Source organism: Pavona decussata, unplaced genomic scaffold, assembly GCF_977016875.1.
Source record: "Pavona decussata unplaced genomic scaffold, jaPavDecu1.1 SCAFFOLD_102, whole genome shotgun sequence".
Lineage (NCBI taxonomy): Eukaryota > Metazoa > Cnidaria > Anthozoa > Scleractinia > Agariciidae > Pavona > Pavona decussata.
The window spans coordinates 5,936,978-5,955,198 of NW_028145517.1; the positions used below are offsets into that span (position 1 = coordinate 5,936,978).

At 37.0% G+C, this 18,221-nt stretch overlaps 4 protein-coding genes across 4 annotated transcripts; 1 reads left to right on the forward strand and 3 right to left on the reverse strand.

Moving 5' to 3' along the window:
- Positions 1–451: 451 nt before the first annotated feature.
- On the reverse strand, positions 452–1,723 carry LOC146471890 (uncharacterized). The gene has a single exon (XM_085120461.1). The coding sequence runs from the start codon at positions 1,459–1,461 to the stop codon at positions 943–945; it is 519 nt and encodes a 172-aa protein (XP_084976587.1). The 5' UTR covers positions 1,462–1,723; the 3' UTR covers positions 452–942.
- Positions 1,724–1,913: 190 nt separating this feature from the next.
- On the reverse strand, positions 1,914–8,198 carry LOC146471891 (transmembrane protein 216-like). The gene is made up of 7 exons (XM_085120462.1): positions 8,154–8,198; positions 7,410–7,426; positions 5,317–5,410; positions 4,035–4,133; positions 3,124–3,232; positions 2,676–2,768; positions 1,914–2,327 (listed from the first exon to the last, which is right to left on the reverse strand). Exons 1-7 carry the CDS (start codon positions 8,170–8,172, stop codon positions 2,306–2,308), a joined length of 453 nt encoding a protein of 150 aa, XP_084976588.1. The 5' UTR covers positions 8,173–8,198; the 3' UTR covers positions 1,914–2,305.
- Positions 8,199–8,235: 37 nt separating this feature from the next.
- On the forward strand, positions 8,236–11,311 carry LOC146471892 (leucine-rich repeat-containing protein 51-like). The gene is made up of 4 exons (XM_085120459.1): positions 8,236–8,443; positions 8,547–8,593; positions 9,868–10,038; positions 10,788–11,311. Exons 1-4 carry the CDS (start codon positions 8,341–8,343, stop codon positions 11,046–11,048), a joined length of 582 nt encoding a protein of 193 aa, XP_084976585.1. The 5' UTR covers positions 8,236–8,340; the 3' UTR covers positions 11,049–11,311.
- A 181-nt stretch (positions 11,312–11,492) lies between these two features.
- LOC146471893 (magnesium transporter NIPA2-like) lies at positions 11,493–17,325 on the reverse strand. The gene is made up of 6 exons (XM_085120458.1): positions 17,193–17,325; positions 16,953–17,120; positions 16,684–16,740; positions 14,926–15,016; positions 13,463–13,623; positions 11,493–12,358 (listed from the first exon to the last, which is right to left on the reverse strand). Exons 1-6 carry the CDS (start codon positions 17,242–17,244, stop codon positions 11,718–11,720), a joined length of 1,170 nt encoding a protein of 389 aa, XP_084976584.1. The 5' UTR covers positions 17,245–17,325; the 3' UTR covers positions 11,493–11,717.
- Between the last annotated feature and the right edge of the window lie 896 nt (positions 17,326–18,221).

An 18,221-nucleotide genomic window follows, 5' to 3' on the forward strand; every position in this document is an offset into this window, starting at 1 on the left:
TTTCCATTTGGACAGCGCATATTTCATTGACAGAATTGGTTATATACTTGACCTACTCGTGCAGTAAGCTGTTAATTTAATTAGCACGAGAATACGTTGTCAATTTTAACCAATCAATTCCTTACACTTAAACGGAGTTGTACACGCTTGCTTCGAGATCAGCTTTCTGCTATCAAATTATCCAAAAACTGGGGGGTGGGCTTCCCTTCAGATTGACCAAAGTATATGGGGACTTACCTTTTGGTCGGAGCTTTCGATTACATTGACCAAAGTGCGTTAGGCTAATGGAAGGAAACGAAATGGAACCGGAAGATTCGGTAAGAAATTTTCTTCGAAAGTTCAATTATACTTCGTGAGTTTGTTCCTGATTTACGGGAATATGGGACGAAATAAAATCTGTCCCATTCGTTGTTTCTAATCCAAGGTTAACAAATGTAAAAGTCAATCAGCCGTTCTTATTTCGACAGGGAGTGGAATGGTTTGTCTTAATTTATATACCTGACTGTTACAGACAATTGGATAATGTTCCATATGCCATGTTAAATTTTTTAAAAACTTCAATTACGTGAAAACGAAGAAAGTTATGATACTAAAGAAAAGTTATTTATACTTGTTTTATCGCGTGTTAAAAAATTTACAAACGAGATGAACATTCTTTTTACAAGTTAAGATCTCTTACTTTGGCAAGTTAAACCGATATACAACCCTTTCGCGATAAATAACATGCGACAAGAACATTATCAGTACCTCCTACAAAAGCTGAAGACAATAAACATTATTTTACAAGGAATGAACTTGGCGTGAGTTCCTTAACATTACGTGTACATAAACTAAATTTTATGAAAAACAGACTATGTCGCTATGAAGTTCAACGAGCTCGTGACATATTTCCCTGCCTAAGATCTAATCGATATTAATTTTCCTAAAAACACAGTTCGAAGATTATTCTTGAGAATCTCTGTCCAGCTTATTGACCGAGGATAAATTTGGAAGCGGGCTATATGGAATCTTTTCTCGTAAGATTGCGCTACTCTTGGTGCTTTTTAACAAAACTGGGAACTTCGGTTTCACAACCTTGGCACTGTCCCTGTAAGACGGGCCCTGTTGCGTGGCATACACTGAAAACAGTTGATTCAACCTCCTCTTTTCTCGCAGTCCTTTTTCTCTGAGTTCCTGTTGATTTTTGTACTGAGCTAAACTCTCCTCTCGTGCCAGCCTGGCCTTTTCTCTTCGTGTTCTCAATTCTCGAGAATACTCCTTCGTCCTTTCCGCCTTTTCTTGAGGGTTTTGTTCGGTTGGAGAACACTTCATTTTCCTACTCGTTTTCTTCTCCAGCCTCCTTTTTCCCTGACGACCATTGCTCGCGGCTTCTTCTATGTAATCCACCGTGGAATAGATCCTCTTGGCGGCAACAAGGGAACTTTTCTTCACGTTGGCAATGGAGGGGAGAAAACTCGACATTTTGTTCGCGTTTTCGTCTGCTAAATTTTGTGGTCAATCAGCTTTTGTGAAAATTTGGAGCTCTAGATCCGAGTCTTTACAACAAGCAATTCTAAAAAGCGGCAATGATGAAGACTTGTTCAGTGAAAACACACATGCGTCATAATAGCAATGACGAGATTTGGAATTCGAACGCGCGTGCTCCCTGGAACTTCATCTCGAATCACAAACTGTAATTCTGGAGCGCTCTCTTGCGCCCGTCATTCGTTCGAAAGACAAAAAAAAAAAAAAAAAAAAGAAAAAAAATTCACCGACCGAAATTAAATGAAAGAAAAATAGAAAAATTCTAGTTTTAAAAATGTCAAAAATTGGGTGGGCCTCTACAATTATGTTCTTCCAGAACTTCTAAAGGTAATCGAAAAGCTGAGAAATCAGCTGGCCATTTTGTTTTGAGAGCGGAAAGTGTTTGTTAAACGTGATTTTTCTGCCCACTATAGTGCAAGACCTAACCCAAAATTGTTGTTCCATTCGCTGATGAAATCTTTCGAAAAGACAGATTTTCTGGCAGCTGAGGCGGAGAGGCCGAATGCACCATTTTTTGTACCGATTTGTTCAAGTCGTAACTACAGCCCGTGGGCAGTTCTAAGTCAGATTATCTTTTAGACACGGATGAATTTTCTATTTGCCCAATTCAAGAAAACATGCTTAATTGCTTTTCAAAGTGGACTCGACGCAATTTCGCAATTTTCCTTTTCTAGTATAAAAAATTGGCAATTACTCGGCAGCTCGACTGAAAACGCAATGAAATGTCCAGCAAAGATTTCTTCAAAGACACATCAATGGACAGCTCCTGACGAATCAAACATCACCTCAGCATAGTCTGGTATCTGAAAAATGAAAAAGAACAACAGGTTTTTACTAACAACGGAGGTATTAAGAAAACGAAAAGCTGAATCGTCACATGAATGACTTTTGTTCTTTTTTTAAATTTAATATCATTGTTTTTTTAAAAATATTGTGCTTGAAAATAGCTCTGTTGAGATACTCTTTTTCTTAATCACATTTGAATTGTAAAAAGGTTTTTTACTTTTCTTTTTTCCACTTTTAACTTGTGGATATCGATTTTCCTTGGAATATTATTATTATTATTATTATAATTATTATTATTATTATTATTATTATTATTATTCCCCTGTCTTAGTTATTAAAAGCATGGTGTTTTATCATTTCCTTACCTTTTGAAAGTAAAAATAGCTGCAATGCTGAAGATCATTTCTAGACCAAGGAATACCAAGGCAATGCCGACAAGAATAGCTTCTATCCTCAAACTATAGAATAGTGGGAAGAGTAATAACGACATGTGTGTGTCTTTTACACAGTAAATTATATATTAAATATTAAACAAGATACATGTGCGGCATCTCTGGTAAAATTTACTAGACCTCTGTCTCTACAGAAACATAGACCCCATCTGCATCGATGAATTTTCAAAAACTTCTTAGAGCATGATTTCAATACCTTGGTTGACTGAGAACTGATTTAAACGAATCTATGTTTGCAAAATATGGTTACCTACAAGAGCAGCGGCAAATAACACAGATAAGACTGACAATTTTGAATAAAAAATCTCAACTCCAACACATAACTCCACTACATAAGTTTAATGCATGTATGTTTACTTACACGTAAGTCTGCCACAATAAGATGAACAAGTCAATGAATAGCACAGGGATACCAAGGACCAATGAAAGTGCGAGAGACAATGTACGCTCTGCAAGATTCCCCTTGTAACCTGATATAAGAATTGAAGACATTGCAGAGGCATTGAGAAGTTACCTTGATCCTCGAATCATAAATAACAACCCCCCCCCCCCCAGGGGTTGTTTAATACCACCAAACTAAGTCAGATCACCTAAGGTAGGCAATGGCCTAGGCTCGATTTCCAGCCGTTTTGGGAGCCCACATTCCTTGCCCCACATTGGGAGGAGGATGATACCTGACTCCCAAAATGGCTGGAAATCGAGTCTAGCAATGATCTGACTCACCAGAATCAGTTCATGTTTGTATTTGCAAACTGACTTCTGGTGAGTCAGGTCAACTTTCAGTCTGATGACTGGAGACGACCCGTGTTGGATTGTCACAATCTGCCAAAACGTTTCACCCTCCTAACTGCCATAAACATTCGAATTCAAGCACAGTAACACAAGCATTTTAAGTCGTCTTTTGGTTCTGATCTGCTAAGTCAGACTGTCCATGCCTATAGATGTCCCAACTCAGTTCGGGTGTATTGGACATGCATGCCCCCCTCCCCCCTCCCACGACCTTAAATGAAAAAAAAAAAAGCGGCAAAGGTTATCTGTGGTAAATTTTAAATGATGAAGCCTTCAAGCCCCTAATCAAAATGCATTAATTCTCATCACGATATTTCACATATTTCTTATGGAACTAGTTGAGAGAATTTTATTTAATATTGTTTACAAATTCAGACATTTTCTAGTTGGTAGTCATTTTCTTTCTTCTCATGAACTGTAGCTCTGATAATATAGTGAGATTGTAAAGAGAAATTGTACGCTGATCACTACTGGGCTACATACCAAGAAAGAGCCTGACACCTTCAAAGAAAGCCAAGAGAAAAACAATGAAGATCTCAATACCCAGGGTGACTCCCATGTCAGGATATGGCAACAGTGTACCTGTAAAAAAATACTACAATCAGTCTTAATCTCACAAGTTATGACTACTTACAGTCAATCCACGTCAAGCACATACCAGTTTTTCCAAGAATGAAATGAACATTCGAATTCCTCTTCGTAATGTCCAACATTGAATGGAATGTTGAACATTTCTCCGGAAATCTTTCCGAAAAAGAAACATTAACTGAAAAGAGATTCAAAATACTTGAGAAACAGTTGTTATTCTTGAAATACTTAATGCTGTAATGTAAAAAAAAAAATCATAGCTTAATTTTTTAATACCGTCAATAAACTAGGACTCTGAAATCTCATTGGCAATGTTCAAAACTGACATGCAAATTTCAAAACTCCATTCAAATTTCAAAAATAGTGGTCACGTGTGATGTGAATTGACTGTAAATCCCAGGTGGGGGGATACTAAGTGGATTTTTGGGTGAGAATGTGCCATGGGACTCTGAAAGCTGTACCGCATACCAGACCACGTTCAGCCAAATTTAGCCATGTGACCCTATTCTACACTACATGCCAAAAATTCCTACCCTATGCTATACTTGAGTCTGTCTTAATTTTTATTCCCAGGGATCTATCCTAGGGACTTGTTCCAACTAAATTTTTCTCAACGATTCTCTATTCTAGACCAAAACTCTCTGATTTATATACCCTATCCCAGACTAAACTGCATGGAAAACATCCCTTCAAAGTGGCACATACATATACTACATGGACATGGGAGTACCCCCCCCCCCCCTAAAAATTCTGTTGTTTTGGGAAAAAAGGGTATTGTAAATCTAAGAATACTTTCATACATCTAAGCCTAAAAGGTCTTCACAAATTCAGAATTTTATGAATCCCTTATCTATCAGTTCAAGGGCTCACTGTAAAAAGCGGGCAAGTGATGATTTGGCTTCGGAATCCAAATTTCTCCAATTCGCTCTAATTTGGCATACACATGGTTGTGTCAGAAACCACATATTTAATGTTGCGATTTTAGGGCTTGAATTCAAATGACATAAGCCAAAAAACTGAACCAAGTGAAGTAATGTTTAAATGATTTCTTTTCTTCTCTGTTTGAAGCTGAACAAAGACAAATCAACCGTGCCTCAGGGCTTCTTTTGTTTTCTGTTTCTTATAAATCATCAGTGCATCCTTTTTCCAGTGATCCCTTCAAATTCTAGCACTGTACCTTTGTAGACATACAGCAAGAGTTCAGCAACACAGAAAATGATGGCGTAATAAATGTTTAGAAACAGAAAAATCTGTAGTGGTAATGATGATAGCTAAACGAGAGTTAAGAATTGAAAAATCCTGGACTGACTACTCATGCTTTTGTAAACAACAGTTTTTCATTTTTTCCTTGCACCTGTAACACCAGTAAGTTCTATTTGTTTAAATACAGTCAAAACTCCCTGTGTGACCACCTTGTGAATGCAATCACTATTGGTCAACTGAGCAGCCACTTTTCCAAAATACCAAAATACCCCTAAATTAAGGGTGCTTACCATTGTGTGGTTCCAGAAAATATCCATACCCCCACCATGGAGGGAATTGGAAATTCCAGAGGGGTGGGGGGGGGATCAATGGCCCAGGAAATTCCAGAGGGGAGGAGGGGTGAATGGTTGGATAAGTTTCCAGAGGGTCAACTTCACGTTCATGTCAGACATAGTTGTTCAAAATTGTAACTTACCAACTCACAACTTCGTATATCTTTCTTGAAGACATTACTTTGTTTAACTGTTTTAAAGAAACCCTTTGTAAGCGAAGTAGTCCAACTGAGACAAGAAATCTATGTCTGCCTTGCGTGACTCATATTGTTTTCTGGCAACAATTGAATTTGTATCAATGTTTAAAAGGGAAAATTTTGTATGGCTATAAAGTGAAAGCCCCAATTTTACATAAAACATTGAAATGTTTGTTATTTTTGTATGCTGTGTAGAGTTATGGGCAAAGGTCAATTCCCGGGGTCAATTATAACTGGTTTGTCAAAACTGACCCATGTTAAAACTTATTTTGTCCAAAGTATTTCAACTCTAAGTCCAAAACTATTAACTTAATTTCTATGCCAAAATTCAACAAAATAGAGCCAATTCGACATTCTGTTAATGCGTTATTGATCTCATACAAAATTTGCATGAGAAAGTGCACATGCTAATTTCGTTTGCGGCTCCATTTCGTCTGCGGTTTCAAGTTACGATCTGAAAGGTCAATTTGTCTCCCTGCCCTGCTAATACTTATTTTGATCAAGCTATTCCGATTCAATAGGAAAACTATTGACTAAAATAACTAGACTGAATGATTACCATGAGAAATATCGATTGAGTAGAACTAAAGCGATAATCCTTTTGATCTCCTGCAAATTTGCATAGGAACGTAAACATGACACATGCAAATTAAATGAAAACACATTTTTGCATTGACGGACTTATTCCAACAATTTAGATTTAAAATCTTCAGTGAAGCTAATAGTAAAGTTTGATATCAATGACCACAGGTGAATATAAAACACAACAATTATTTCAGTATCAAGAGCTTTTTGGCAAACTCTACCGGTGAAATTGAATGGCGCGCACGCTCTTCGATAACGCATATTTTCTCCTCGTGTAGGCAGTTCTTGATATTTCTGAAATGTTCACATCAAACTGATTTTTGAGGTGTTCTTTTGAAATAAAACTTTTCCAGAGGGGGGTGGGGGTGTATTCTGTATTTGAGGAATTTCCGAAGGGGTGGGGGGGGGGGGTTAAAAAAATACCTCGAAAGTGGAAAATCCTGGGGGGTGGGGGGGTCCTATGCGAAATTCCCTCTGTGGTGGGGGTATGGATATTTCCTGGAACCACACATTTACATGGAAAACCTGGAAATTCCAGTACTTAAATCAAATGGTACACATCATTCCATTAAGAGAACTTCTGAAATTATGGGCTTCTGGTCAAAGTGATGCATTTTTATTACTCCTTTTGGGATTTACAGCTGATGGTCATACATTTTGCATGTTAACTATCTTCTGTTAAGACAAGTTAAATCATTTTGTATTTATGCCGAAATTTTCCATCTGGGTGGTTTGCATAAATGGTAAGCACCCTGAGTAACACCATTAATTTCAATAGTACCCACTCCATTCTTTGAACTCTAAAATTAAACCCTTAATATATTATCCACATAATGCATCAGATAATTCCAAAACTGTCTATGCTCCAAAATAAATTTGGTGAGCTTGGAAAAACTGAACCATTGGTAAGTATTTGAGGGTGTTCAAAAATACAAAATGCATTAAAAGGATACTTCCACAACTGTCTTTCCTGTAGAACAAAAATTAATAGGCCTTATCACGGTTTTCGACGCCATTTTGACGAGTAGGCAAACACGTCTGAAATAACAGTGTTTGTATGGGAATCCGATGTCAAATAATTTTCATAAAACATCGCTTCTGAAAAATTAATGAATTGGAAACTTTTGGAACTAGGGAAAGGATTTTAAGGAAAAAAATTGGAGGGATGTAGCTGTGCCAGAAAGCGTCCAGTCGTGTTTTGAACTTTCCATACATTTCCCTGTATTTTTTTCCCGCGAACTATTTTTAGTAGCAGTTCACGGCTGGTTCGCTATACAGACAAATGTATGGAAACTTCAAAACACGACTGGACGCTTTCTGGCACAGCTACATCCCTCCGATTTTTTTTTCTTAAAATCGTTTTCCTAGTGCCAAAAGTTTCCAATTCATGAATTTTTCAGAAGCGATGTTTTTTGAAAATTATTTGACATCGGATTTCCATACAAACACTGTTATTTCAGACGTGTTTGCTTACTCGTCAAAATGGCGTCGAAAACCGTGATAAGGCCTATTAAGGGTTCATATTAAAGTTAATTAAAGTACCAAAAAAATGCAAGTTTTAACGAAACTTCAAGCCTTATTAATGACTCTTTATAAACTGACTTCTTTTCAAAATCACGTGCAACAGTTATAATGAACTCATATTGAGTACTTAGTCCAAAATTCGATAAAATTCAAAGGAGAAGATTTTTACAAACCTCTGTTGTCGCCCGCCATATTTGTTTTTGAAGGTCATCCGCTGACCTTGTTTAAAGGCAGCAGTCATTTATCGTCATGACAACTGGACTTCGAAACGTCACGATAGAACGAAGATAACGAAGATGGCTTCCCGATCTGTATAGAAGAACGCTTTGGAGTTATTTGGGAACTGAACGTTGCTAGAAGATGTCATCAAAAGCTAGACCAACAGTCTCAGCCGCGATTGATGCGGATAACGATATATCTTGTCCACTCGATTTTTCGTACAAATCTTTGGCGGGAATTCAAGGTTTGTTTTGTTCTCTGTTGTCAATGAAATCAGATGAAATCAAATGTCACTCATTTCGAAGTAAGCTTATTTTTGAATTTTGTCGATGCTTTTACTTGTGTAGATGCTATGGATGAAGAACCAAGGCCGGGACCTCACGACTTTATCAAGGTATTCAAGTCTTACCCTATAATGTTATTATGCTTTCCCTGCCCGTAATCCTCTACATCAGTGTACTCAAAAGGACCTTTGTAGTGGAAATTGAAGACTAGAGACCACTGCTGGGTGAGGTGGGGGAGAACTCAGTAGAATTTTGTACGGGGAGATTTCGCCCAGAAATTCAGCCCCTTACCCTTTCACATACCAATCTTCAACAAAAAGGTACTCCTTCACATACATAAAACAAAACATAGTACTGACGTATGCCCAGTGTACCCCTTTCAAAAAATGGTCTCATGACCATAAGTACAGCTCTTTTATCTTCCTTTTCATAGCACCACTCCTCCCCGGTTAAGGTGCAATGGTGATGTACCTGAAATAAAATGTCACTACTTCATTTTTATTTGGCTGCCAAAGGAGCCCATATTTGGCATGGTGTGATATGAGATCATGATATGTCAGGAGCTCCTGACACAAGTGCAGCGTTTGTGCTGTAATTTTTGCAAGGAAATTCAGCTCAGTTTGTGGTACCCTTCATAACACTTAGATTAATCTACCCTTTTGATTCAAAGAATCTTTTTGCGACCCCTACAAATAACAAAATTTTAAATATTGCTACCCTTCTGCATACTACGAGGGGTGAAAAAGGTACTCTCTCAAGCGGAGCCTTTCCATATAACCCTCTATATTACAGTAACCCCTGGGTTATCAATCAGCTACCATCCCATGGTGGCTTGGTAAATATTTACCACCATCCACCTAGAGCTATTCCAGTGAAATTTTGTTAATTATACATTACCACTGGGAGATACAGAACTGTTTGTAAGGTGTAAGGCAGGGCCTTGGAGTACAACTGGTAAGGGTTTCTGTGCAAAAGAATTTAAAATTGAAGTAATTTCAGTCCTCAAGGCATTATTCTTTTATAATTAGGGGGGACTCCACTGAGTATCAGTATGAACATAGCAATGCAACATCCAAGAGAACATTTTGTTTGGTTTAACCAAGTAAAATCCAGTCTGCAGAGTATGGCATAATTAAACATGACAAGATCTTGCATGTGCAGAGGTATGTTCTGAAAACTCGCAGGTGCACTTGCCATGCATGGTCTGCAGACTGGGGTAAAACTGAAATTACAAAAGGAAAACATGATCCTTACAGTCCACAGTTTATATGAAATAAAACTTTTTATTATAATTGCACTTGTTCATTGTCACATATTAAAACTCTGTACATAAAGTGTGTAAGTGTCAGTGATGAAAGTGCTAGCAATCTTGATTTGTTTACAGACAACTACAGATTCAGGACAGCACAAATACAAAGCAAATTCACTTCGCTTCTGCTACAATGCCATCTCAGACCTGCAGTTCTTCAGTTCCACACTTGAACATTTCTTGGAAAATCCATCAGAACTAGAGTGGCTTGATTTATCCTTCAATGACATCTCTACCATTGATGAGGTACGTAGCTTATTACTGTCTTAATATGGAAATTACCAGATAAACTTTTTGTTGTGCTGATTTTTAAGGCCAAATTCCAAAGATCTTTATAAATTTATAGAATCTGTTTTGCAAGTTTGTAATAATATTAGTAAGTGCCAAGAACTGCCAGTGCAATAATTATAGGGCCAATATAGAGTAGTAGAAGTGATGTCACATAAATTAATTTTTGAAATTATGGGATTTGCTGAGTTATTCTGAAAGAGCATGATGAAAAATGTCTACTTGCCAAAAATCAGCATCTTATTGCAGTTTGGGCAGAAGATATTGGCAACGTTATGTTCTGATGACTCTTTGCATGGAGTCGTCACAACATAACAGTGCCAATGTCTCATCCCCAATGAGATGCTGATTTTTGGCAAGTAGGCATTTTTAATTGTGCTCTTTCTTAACATCTTAACAAATTCCATAATTTCAAAAATTCAAATATTTGTGATTTCACACTTTAGTACAGTGGAACCCTGCCTTAAGACCACCTCATTATTACATTTGTGCCCCAAACAAAATATCAAAAGCCCAGTCATTTCCTTAGTTTTAACAACCTCGTTAATTCAACCACCCCGTTATTGCAACCACATTTTCATGGCCTGAAGGTGGTCGTATTAACAGGGTTCCACTGTACTCTGTTGTGTGGCAGAACATCATAATTAAATAATCCCAAAGATCTGGTGTGATAAAGTACCTTGTCTTTATGTATTATTATCTTTCAGGTGTTGCTCCAGTATCCCAAATTGAAGATTTTATACCTACATGCAAACAGTATTGAGAAACTGTCAGAAATTGATAAACTTGGAGCACTTCCTGAACTCTTTAGTGTAACACTGCACGGAAATCCCATTGAGAACATCCCAGGTTATAAACAGTACATCATTTCAACTCTACCTCGTCTCAAGACGCTCGACACCATTACTATTACAAACCAAAACCGCTCAGACGCCTTGACATGGAAAAGGAAATTCAGGAAGAAATGAGATTTCCAAGCAAAGGAAACGTCTAAAGAACTTAGGGCTAAAGATTCACTTATTTAAGGACTTTATTTTACTGTTAACGTACTTCATGTATGTCTATGGAATTGCCTATGGTGGGTGTAAAGTTACTGGTATTGAGAACTCCGCTACAAGTCAGCTGGTAATACTATGCCACTGAGACTCTCAATCTTTGAACCCAACTTGCACTGTTGTCAATCATTCTGGCGGCAAGCAACAGACTTAGTAATAAAATGAATAAAACAAGACTGAGGGCGGCTCTGGATTTTAGTAATAAAATGTCATTAATATGACTGTGTGAGCCTCTATTACAACTGAGCTTTTTGTGTGAATCATTTCCAGCAATTTCACTTTAGAAGCCAAAAAAAGACGTTGCAATGTTTCTTCCCTGAAACCTTCAGGTTGAACGCAATACCAAAATATACCATGATTTTTGTACATATGTTTATTGCTTTGATTGATATGAAAACTGGTCATACCTAGAAAAATTACACTGAAAATTATTGTTATTTACAATTTTAAGTTAGTGATTAGGTGTAGCAAAATAGAAAATAATTTGGTATAAATAAGTACAGTACTTACAGACCACCTTTTTTGTTGAATTTATAAAATTATTTCATAACTACAAATCTTACAAACAATAAATATGAAATATCATAAATGGTTTGCATTATTTGCAAACATGGTCTCTTCTTCATCATCTTCTTCTCCTCCCTTGCCAATGTGATGCATCAGAATTGCTTCGGCTTCATCATTTATGGAAGCGCCCGGTTTTCTCATCCTTGCAGCACCATTAGTCTGTGCAGAAAACTTAAGAACGTCCTTCAAACTAAAGTGAACATCTTTGAATGCATGGAGGAGAAACACGCCAAAAACTATCGTTAAAAATCCACAAATTGCACCAATGGTGTCCTTGGAGTTCATGACTTCCCATTCTCGGAACAAAATTGCAGACGCAATGATCGTTAGTGTCGTGAACATCACATAGTAAATTGGTGTGACCAGTGACGTATTGAAGATGTCAAGAGCCTTGTTTAAGTAGTTCATCTGTGTCATGACGCATGCTAACACGGCAAATAACAATCCCCAAGCTACGGGATTCGTTAGCTGACTGTCTCCATGCACCGTCTGCTTAATTACTATTCCCAGGCCTTTGCATCCCATTACAGATAATGAACCAATCAGGGAACAAATTGCAATGTACACCAGAATGTTTGTTTTTCCATGGCGAGGTCCATAATAAAATATCAAAACAAGCGCAACTACTATGACAAGGATGCCATATGTTACAAATCCTGAGAGATAAAAGAAAAATAAATAACTTAGTACCCCCAACTTTGACAAAATAAGTGTACACATATGCTATCATCATAATGTTCCATGGATGTACAGTAAAAGCTTGGTAGGTCTGCATTGTAGCTGATAAGGAATGAACAACTTTGCAGTAAAACTCTAACTTAATTATCACACTGGTCATGAGTTAGAAAACCCATTCTTGATAAGAAACTTAAGTGTTCAGATTTGATTCTTATTGGTTGTTTCTAGATGCTAAATAATGAGAAATTAACATGGAAAGATCCAAACAAAGGTAAATCAAATGTCTGAAGCCTTTGGCTCAAAGTGAAGCAAAAATGAGAAAATTTGAAATTAATGTTTGAATCACCCAGAGAGCTATGAAGGAGCTATTTTCCTTGCATAGATTCTTCCATGTCTGTCATGCGCAAAAGTGACAATAGCAGAGCTTGCTGTAAACTTAAAAAAAAGATTTATATGGCAAGTCTAAGAGATTAACCCTTTACCGCCCGAGGGAAATGCCAAATTTTTCTAAATCCATAACTATGAACTGGGAGACCACATGTGATACACCATTAAAAAGGTATTTTCTGGGGTGTGCTATAAATCACACCAACAGAGATGGAGGAGGTCACATATTAGAGTGAGAAAAGTCCAAAACGAAAGAAGAAAAACATTAAAAATTTTCCTGTTTGTTGTACATATTGGGTATCCCCCTAAATTATAGCTTAATATACAGCTCTCAGTGCATTGCTTGTTGTAATATATCAACTGGACCCTTAATGTACAAAGAAAAAAATTCCAAAAGTTTGAGGGGTGGTAAATCAAGTGTCGTATAGGAGGGGGGCATGATTTTATGCCTTCAATTTGTAGATCTTTCCAAGATCTTTCGTTTGTGCAAATTTCTCACAAATTGACCAGATACTGAGCCCATAATTATGTCTTGTGCCATATGGCACTCTTGGGCAGGAAAGTTAAAAAGGATTACCTAACTTGTAAAATAATATTGTATGTTAAATTTCACTAAAGAAACCAAGGTATAGTCATTTGATCTTTTGCATTAAATTTAATTTGAAATTCCCTCCGTTGAAAATAAATCTTTCTACCTAGTGAGCCAAGCTTTGGTTCCAAGTCATCCATGCTGGTAACTTCCTCCTCCTGTGGAGCATGAATTACTAGCACAGTTGAACCAATGATTGACAGTACACAGCCAATTTTACCATGGAGATTCTGCTTCTCATTCAGGAAATGTGATGCAAGCATTGCACTGGCAAGACAAAATGGAATACACAATGAACTGAATGTTGGTAATGACAACAATGGCTTTATATAGGCCAAAAGGAAACACTTAGTGCTGCCTTTGCTCTGACATCTGCAAATGGTTAGTTAGACTTTCTAGTCTTCTCGGATAAGGACGATAAACTGTGGGCCCCGTCTCACAAACCTTGTTTGTAAATAACTCTGTGGGATGTTAAAAAACCCACTCACTGTTCACAAAGAGTAGGGGACGTAGTTGCCAGTGTTGTGGTCTGGTCTTTGTGTGTATATTCTATATATCCCGGGTCCGCAGTAATTGGCCTTAGCTGTTGCAGTATCCCTGTCCATATTTGACAAAGCTAATAAATAAAAAATAAATAAATCCCACATTCTCTAGGATGGTGGGACTTCGCAACAGGTGCTTGCTGTACCCTTTGCGGTTTGGAACCACTTAGAGTGTTTAAATCTTTTAACAAGCCACAGTTAGTTTCTCTAACCAGCATGTTTTAGGAACCAGTCACAACAAGTTTGTTAGAAGAGGACCCACCTTGTATGGGGTAGGGGGGTTATCAAAGACACCACCTTTCTCATGAATATTACTGACAAAGTTTTATTGGTTTTAAATTTGAGTTGACACAGAAATATTCAGCTAGCAAGAGTCAGCATTGCTAGATAAACAAGAAAAGTGAGGTTTGAATAATTATTTCATTGTCCTGTTTTACTGCTGGATAGAGGGGTGGCTATAAAAAGTAAAGACTCCATTTTTCGAGGGAGGGTGCAGGCAAAGACCACCATCTATTTTGTGGTTTGGTGGGCCTTGTTTGAGTATAGTAGTTTTAACCACTACCCTTACGTTACAAACCAATAAAGATATGACAGCAATTAAAACAATTACTTACCAGAACTGGTAACACTTAGGGATAAAAATTTCTCAAACATAACCCACAAAAAAGAGTTTCTATTACCTCTCAGGGGTTCACTATCCTATCTGAGAAACCCCACTGTCACCTGGGGTGGGAGAGTGGGGAATGGGGGTGGTGATTCAACGAAGACCTTAACCACTGCCCCACACATAAACGAATGCAAACAAGCCAAATGATAACACCAGGGCTTTTCAAACTGATACAGTTTCTTTTAAATGATCCCTAATACTAGCTTAGTATGAGAGATGAGGAGGCAAGGCCAATGGCTTAGCATCGTGTACTGCCTACTGATAGCAAGAAAGAAAATTATACACTAAGGCCAGACGTTTACTTTCCACAAGTTCTCAACATTCACAAGCCTGTTCAATAGAGGTATTTAATTTACCTACCTTACTAATACACTAAGAGCACCCAATGGAGTTACAAGGATGGCTGGGGCAAAGGCGTATGCAGTAAAATTGGCAATCTCACCAACAATCACTGAAAATAAAACACCAAAATTTAAAAAAAACTACAATGTACACTGGCTATCAAGAGATTTACAAAAACACAAATTTCACTGCCATGTTCATACCTACACAATTAGACCAAAGTATTAAAAGTGATTTTACAACATTCGCATGATTTCTTTAACCATTCTGTCATACAGCATGTGTATGTCAACAAAAGGAGAAACTGTCTTTACATAAACTGCTTGGTAATGTCTTTCAAATAATGACTATTAATCATAGCCAACAAATCATGTTTTTAAAACCCACATCTGCACACCGAACAGAAAATATCAACCTTAAATACACCAAAGACTGCTTGTCCTTACAAACTTTTTCACTCACATACTCAAGGATTTCTGGTTAAATTAGACATGACTTTTAAGTTGCAAACTAAAACAAGTGGCAGATTGACCATTACTTCAACACAGAAATGAGTAAGCACTTTAGACTTTAGATTTTGACAAGTTACAGTGCAACCAACTCAACCGGGGTCACTGAAAAAACCGACACTTTGAAATTTAAAGAAATGTTCTTGTTTTTGATTGGTTTACAAGCTACCAAAGCCAGACTCCTTTGTTGTAAATGTGACCTGTGATTGGCTTTTCAAATTTTGGGTGGCCCCGGTTGAGTTCGTTGCACTGTAATTTTGCCACAACCAATCAATCAAAGAGGAGATCAAAGCAAAACTAATAACTGGTTGTACCATGTAAAAACTGGGTAGACAGAAGAGGTCATGTTTTATAGATATGTCAAAGCAACATGTAGCAAAGACATTTACATTTCGTGTTGTATACAGTGAGGGGATATGTAGTGCAGACTGGGTCAGAATAAAAGCATTTACACACACCAGAAAATGTGCAGGGGCATGACTGGGATATGTTGCTGCAACACATCTCCTAGTGTGTACTGATACATTTATACTTACGTAATGCTCATTTTAGGTCAAATTTGTCCTTGCAACACATAGCATAGAGTTCAACTTGCTGAACTTCATAGGGCATACCACAAAGAAAAATTTTGCGAGGAAGCCACATTTGTTTCTGTGTCCTGTATTTGATTTTGTTGCCGCTACATGTCGCTGTGACATGTTTCTGCACATGACCCCCGAGCCTGCCCACAAATTGTATTGTATTGTATTGTATTGTATATGATTGTTTCATCAGCTTGTAACTGATTTTTTTTTTTTCAGTTTGTAACTAATTGGTTTCTCTTATAAACATGGCCAGGTTTAGTTACATCCAAGAATTTTTTTCTGGGAATTTTTTATCCAGGTTCAAACATACAAAATAAAATGGGTGAGCTAATATAATTTGTGATACACAAGTATGGTAAAATAGTAGAAATCCCCATTCAAATAATCGGTCTGTGATGAAGCCTGCTGCATCCAGATCAAATAAAAAAGAGAATGAAACATTATGTATATATATATTGATGGGCAAACACAAGAATACCCATCTCTTTTTCTCAAATGAATGAACATAAATTCAGTTTTATCAGAGGAAGAATTATACCCCATATCAGTAGATTATAACTGTGAGGATTATTGTGCCGTTTCTCCGGAAACGTACAAACAAAGCAGCTGTGTTATATTCCCGCTATGCAGCTGAAGATCAGCTTTTTTTTCATTTACACATTATCATTAAAGCTCAAGCTTACTTGTAGTCATTCCAGCCCACCATAACCATTCCCTCAGGTAGGCATAACCTCCTTGGCCTGGAAAACACAAAGAAAGTCACAGATGAAGTTTAAATTCTCACTGATTAAAAGTTTCGCTACTTAAGCTTAATATCAAATAACCCCGAGATCGCGCGTATGAGTGCTAGCTTTTAAAAATTAATGTTGTTTCATCCGGCAAAACGAAAGCATTCACTGGCTATACGCCACCGCAAACAAACGAAGCATGCAATTTAACGACTTCACTTTACCTGCTCTCGTCCCTGAACTCTTTGTAACCTTGAGCAAGCCTTTCTTCTTGATGATGAAACTGGTTCCAATGAAAACACTCGAACTAATCGCCAGTCCAAGACCGGTGTAAAAACCGCTGTTATCGGCTTCCTTGCTAGCCATAGTCGACGATACGATCGCTGAAATCGCTACAAAGATAAAAAGCCATTACAAGTTATATTTTTACATGAGAGAACTTAACGATTCAACGGGAAACTTACTCGTTTCCGAAGTAGACGTGACGATCGAAGAGTTCCGTGTACTCGGCGCCATATTACTTTTCCGCAAATCGGAAGTCCTAAGTCCTGCGAGAAGAATGCGCAATACTGGGTTTCAGGACTACTCTGCCAATTTTCGTAGAGTGCGGCGATATGATCACGCTCTATAATTAATACAACGAAACCAGCAAACGGTTGCCATTAGCTTTTCCTGACTCTGTTTTCTTAATAATGATAAGATGCGTCATACTAGTAATATTGAATCAGTGGTTTTGCAGAAAACAACATGATATTGTGACGCACTTTAATTATGTCTGAGTTGGAATGCAAATGACCGGTCTCTGTCAAAGCCGTTCATTATGATTTTTTTTTCTTTTGTTTTTTATATTTACAGATTCTTTTTATAGTTATCATAACTACAAAAAGAATATGTAAATATTAAAAACAAAAGTTTTATAGTTATCATAACTACAAAAAGAATCTGTAAATATTAAAAACAAAAGAAAAAATCATAATAAACGAAGAAGAAATAAAGAGAAAACTTTTAAGAAATAAACATAGAATACGAAAATTCAAAATTGCAAAAAACTGAAAACCCTAGTTGTAAAACAACTGAACAAATCAAGTGTTTCAGTGGCCCAAAGGATCGAACAGAGACGATGTTTAAAAGAAACGAAGCACGTCGCAGAGTGAACTGCGGCACGAAATAAGTTTATTTTCTTAAATCAAGTGTTTGATAGTTACATTTTGTCGGGTTTCAGTCAGATGCCTATGAAACTTCAATTTTTTTTCTCAGATCGGAGTGATGAATTTTAAAGTGTCAACAATTTTGAATTTTCGTATTCTATGTTTATTTCTTAAAAGTTTTCTCTTTATTTCTTCTTCGTTTATTATGATTTTTTCTTTTGTTTTTAATATTTACAGATTCTTTTTGTAGTTATGATAACTATAAAACTTTTGTTTTTAATATTTACATATTCTTTTTGTAGTTATGATAACTATAAAAAGAATCTGTAAATATAAACGGCTTTG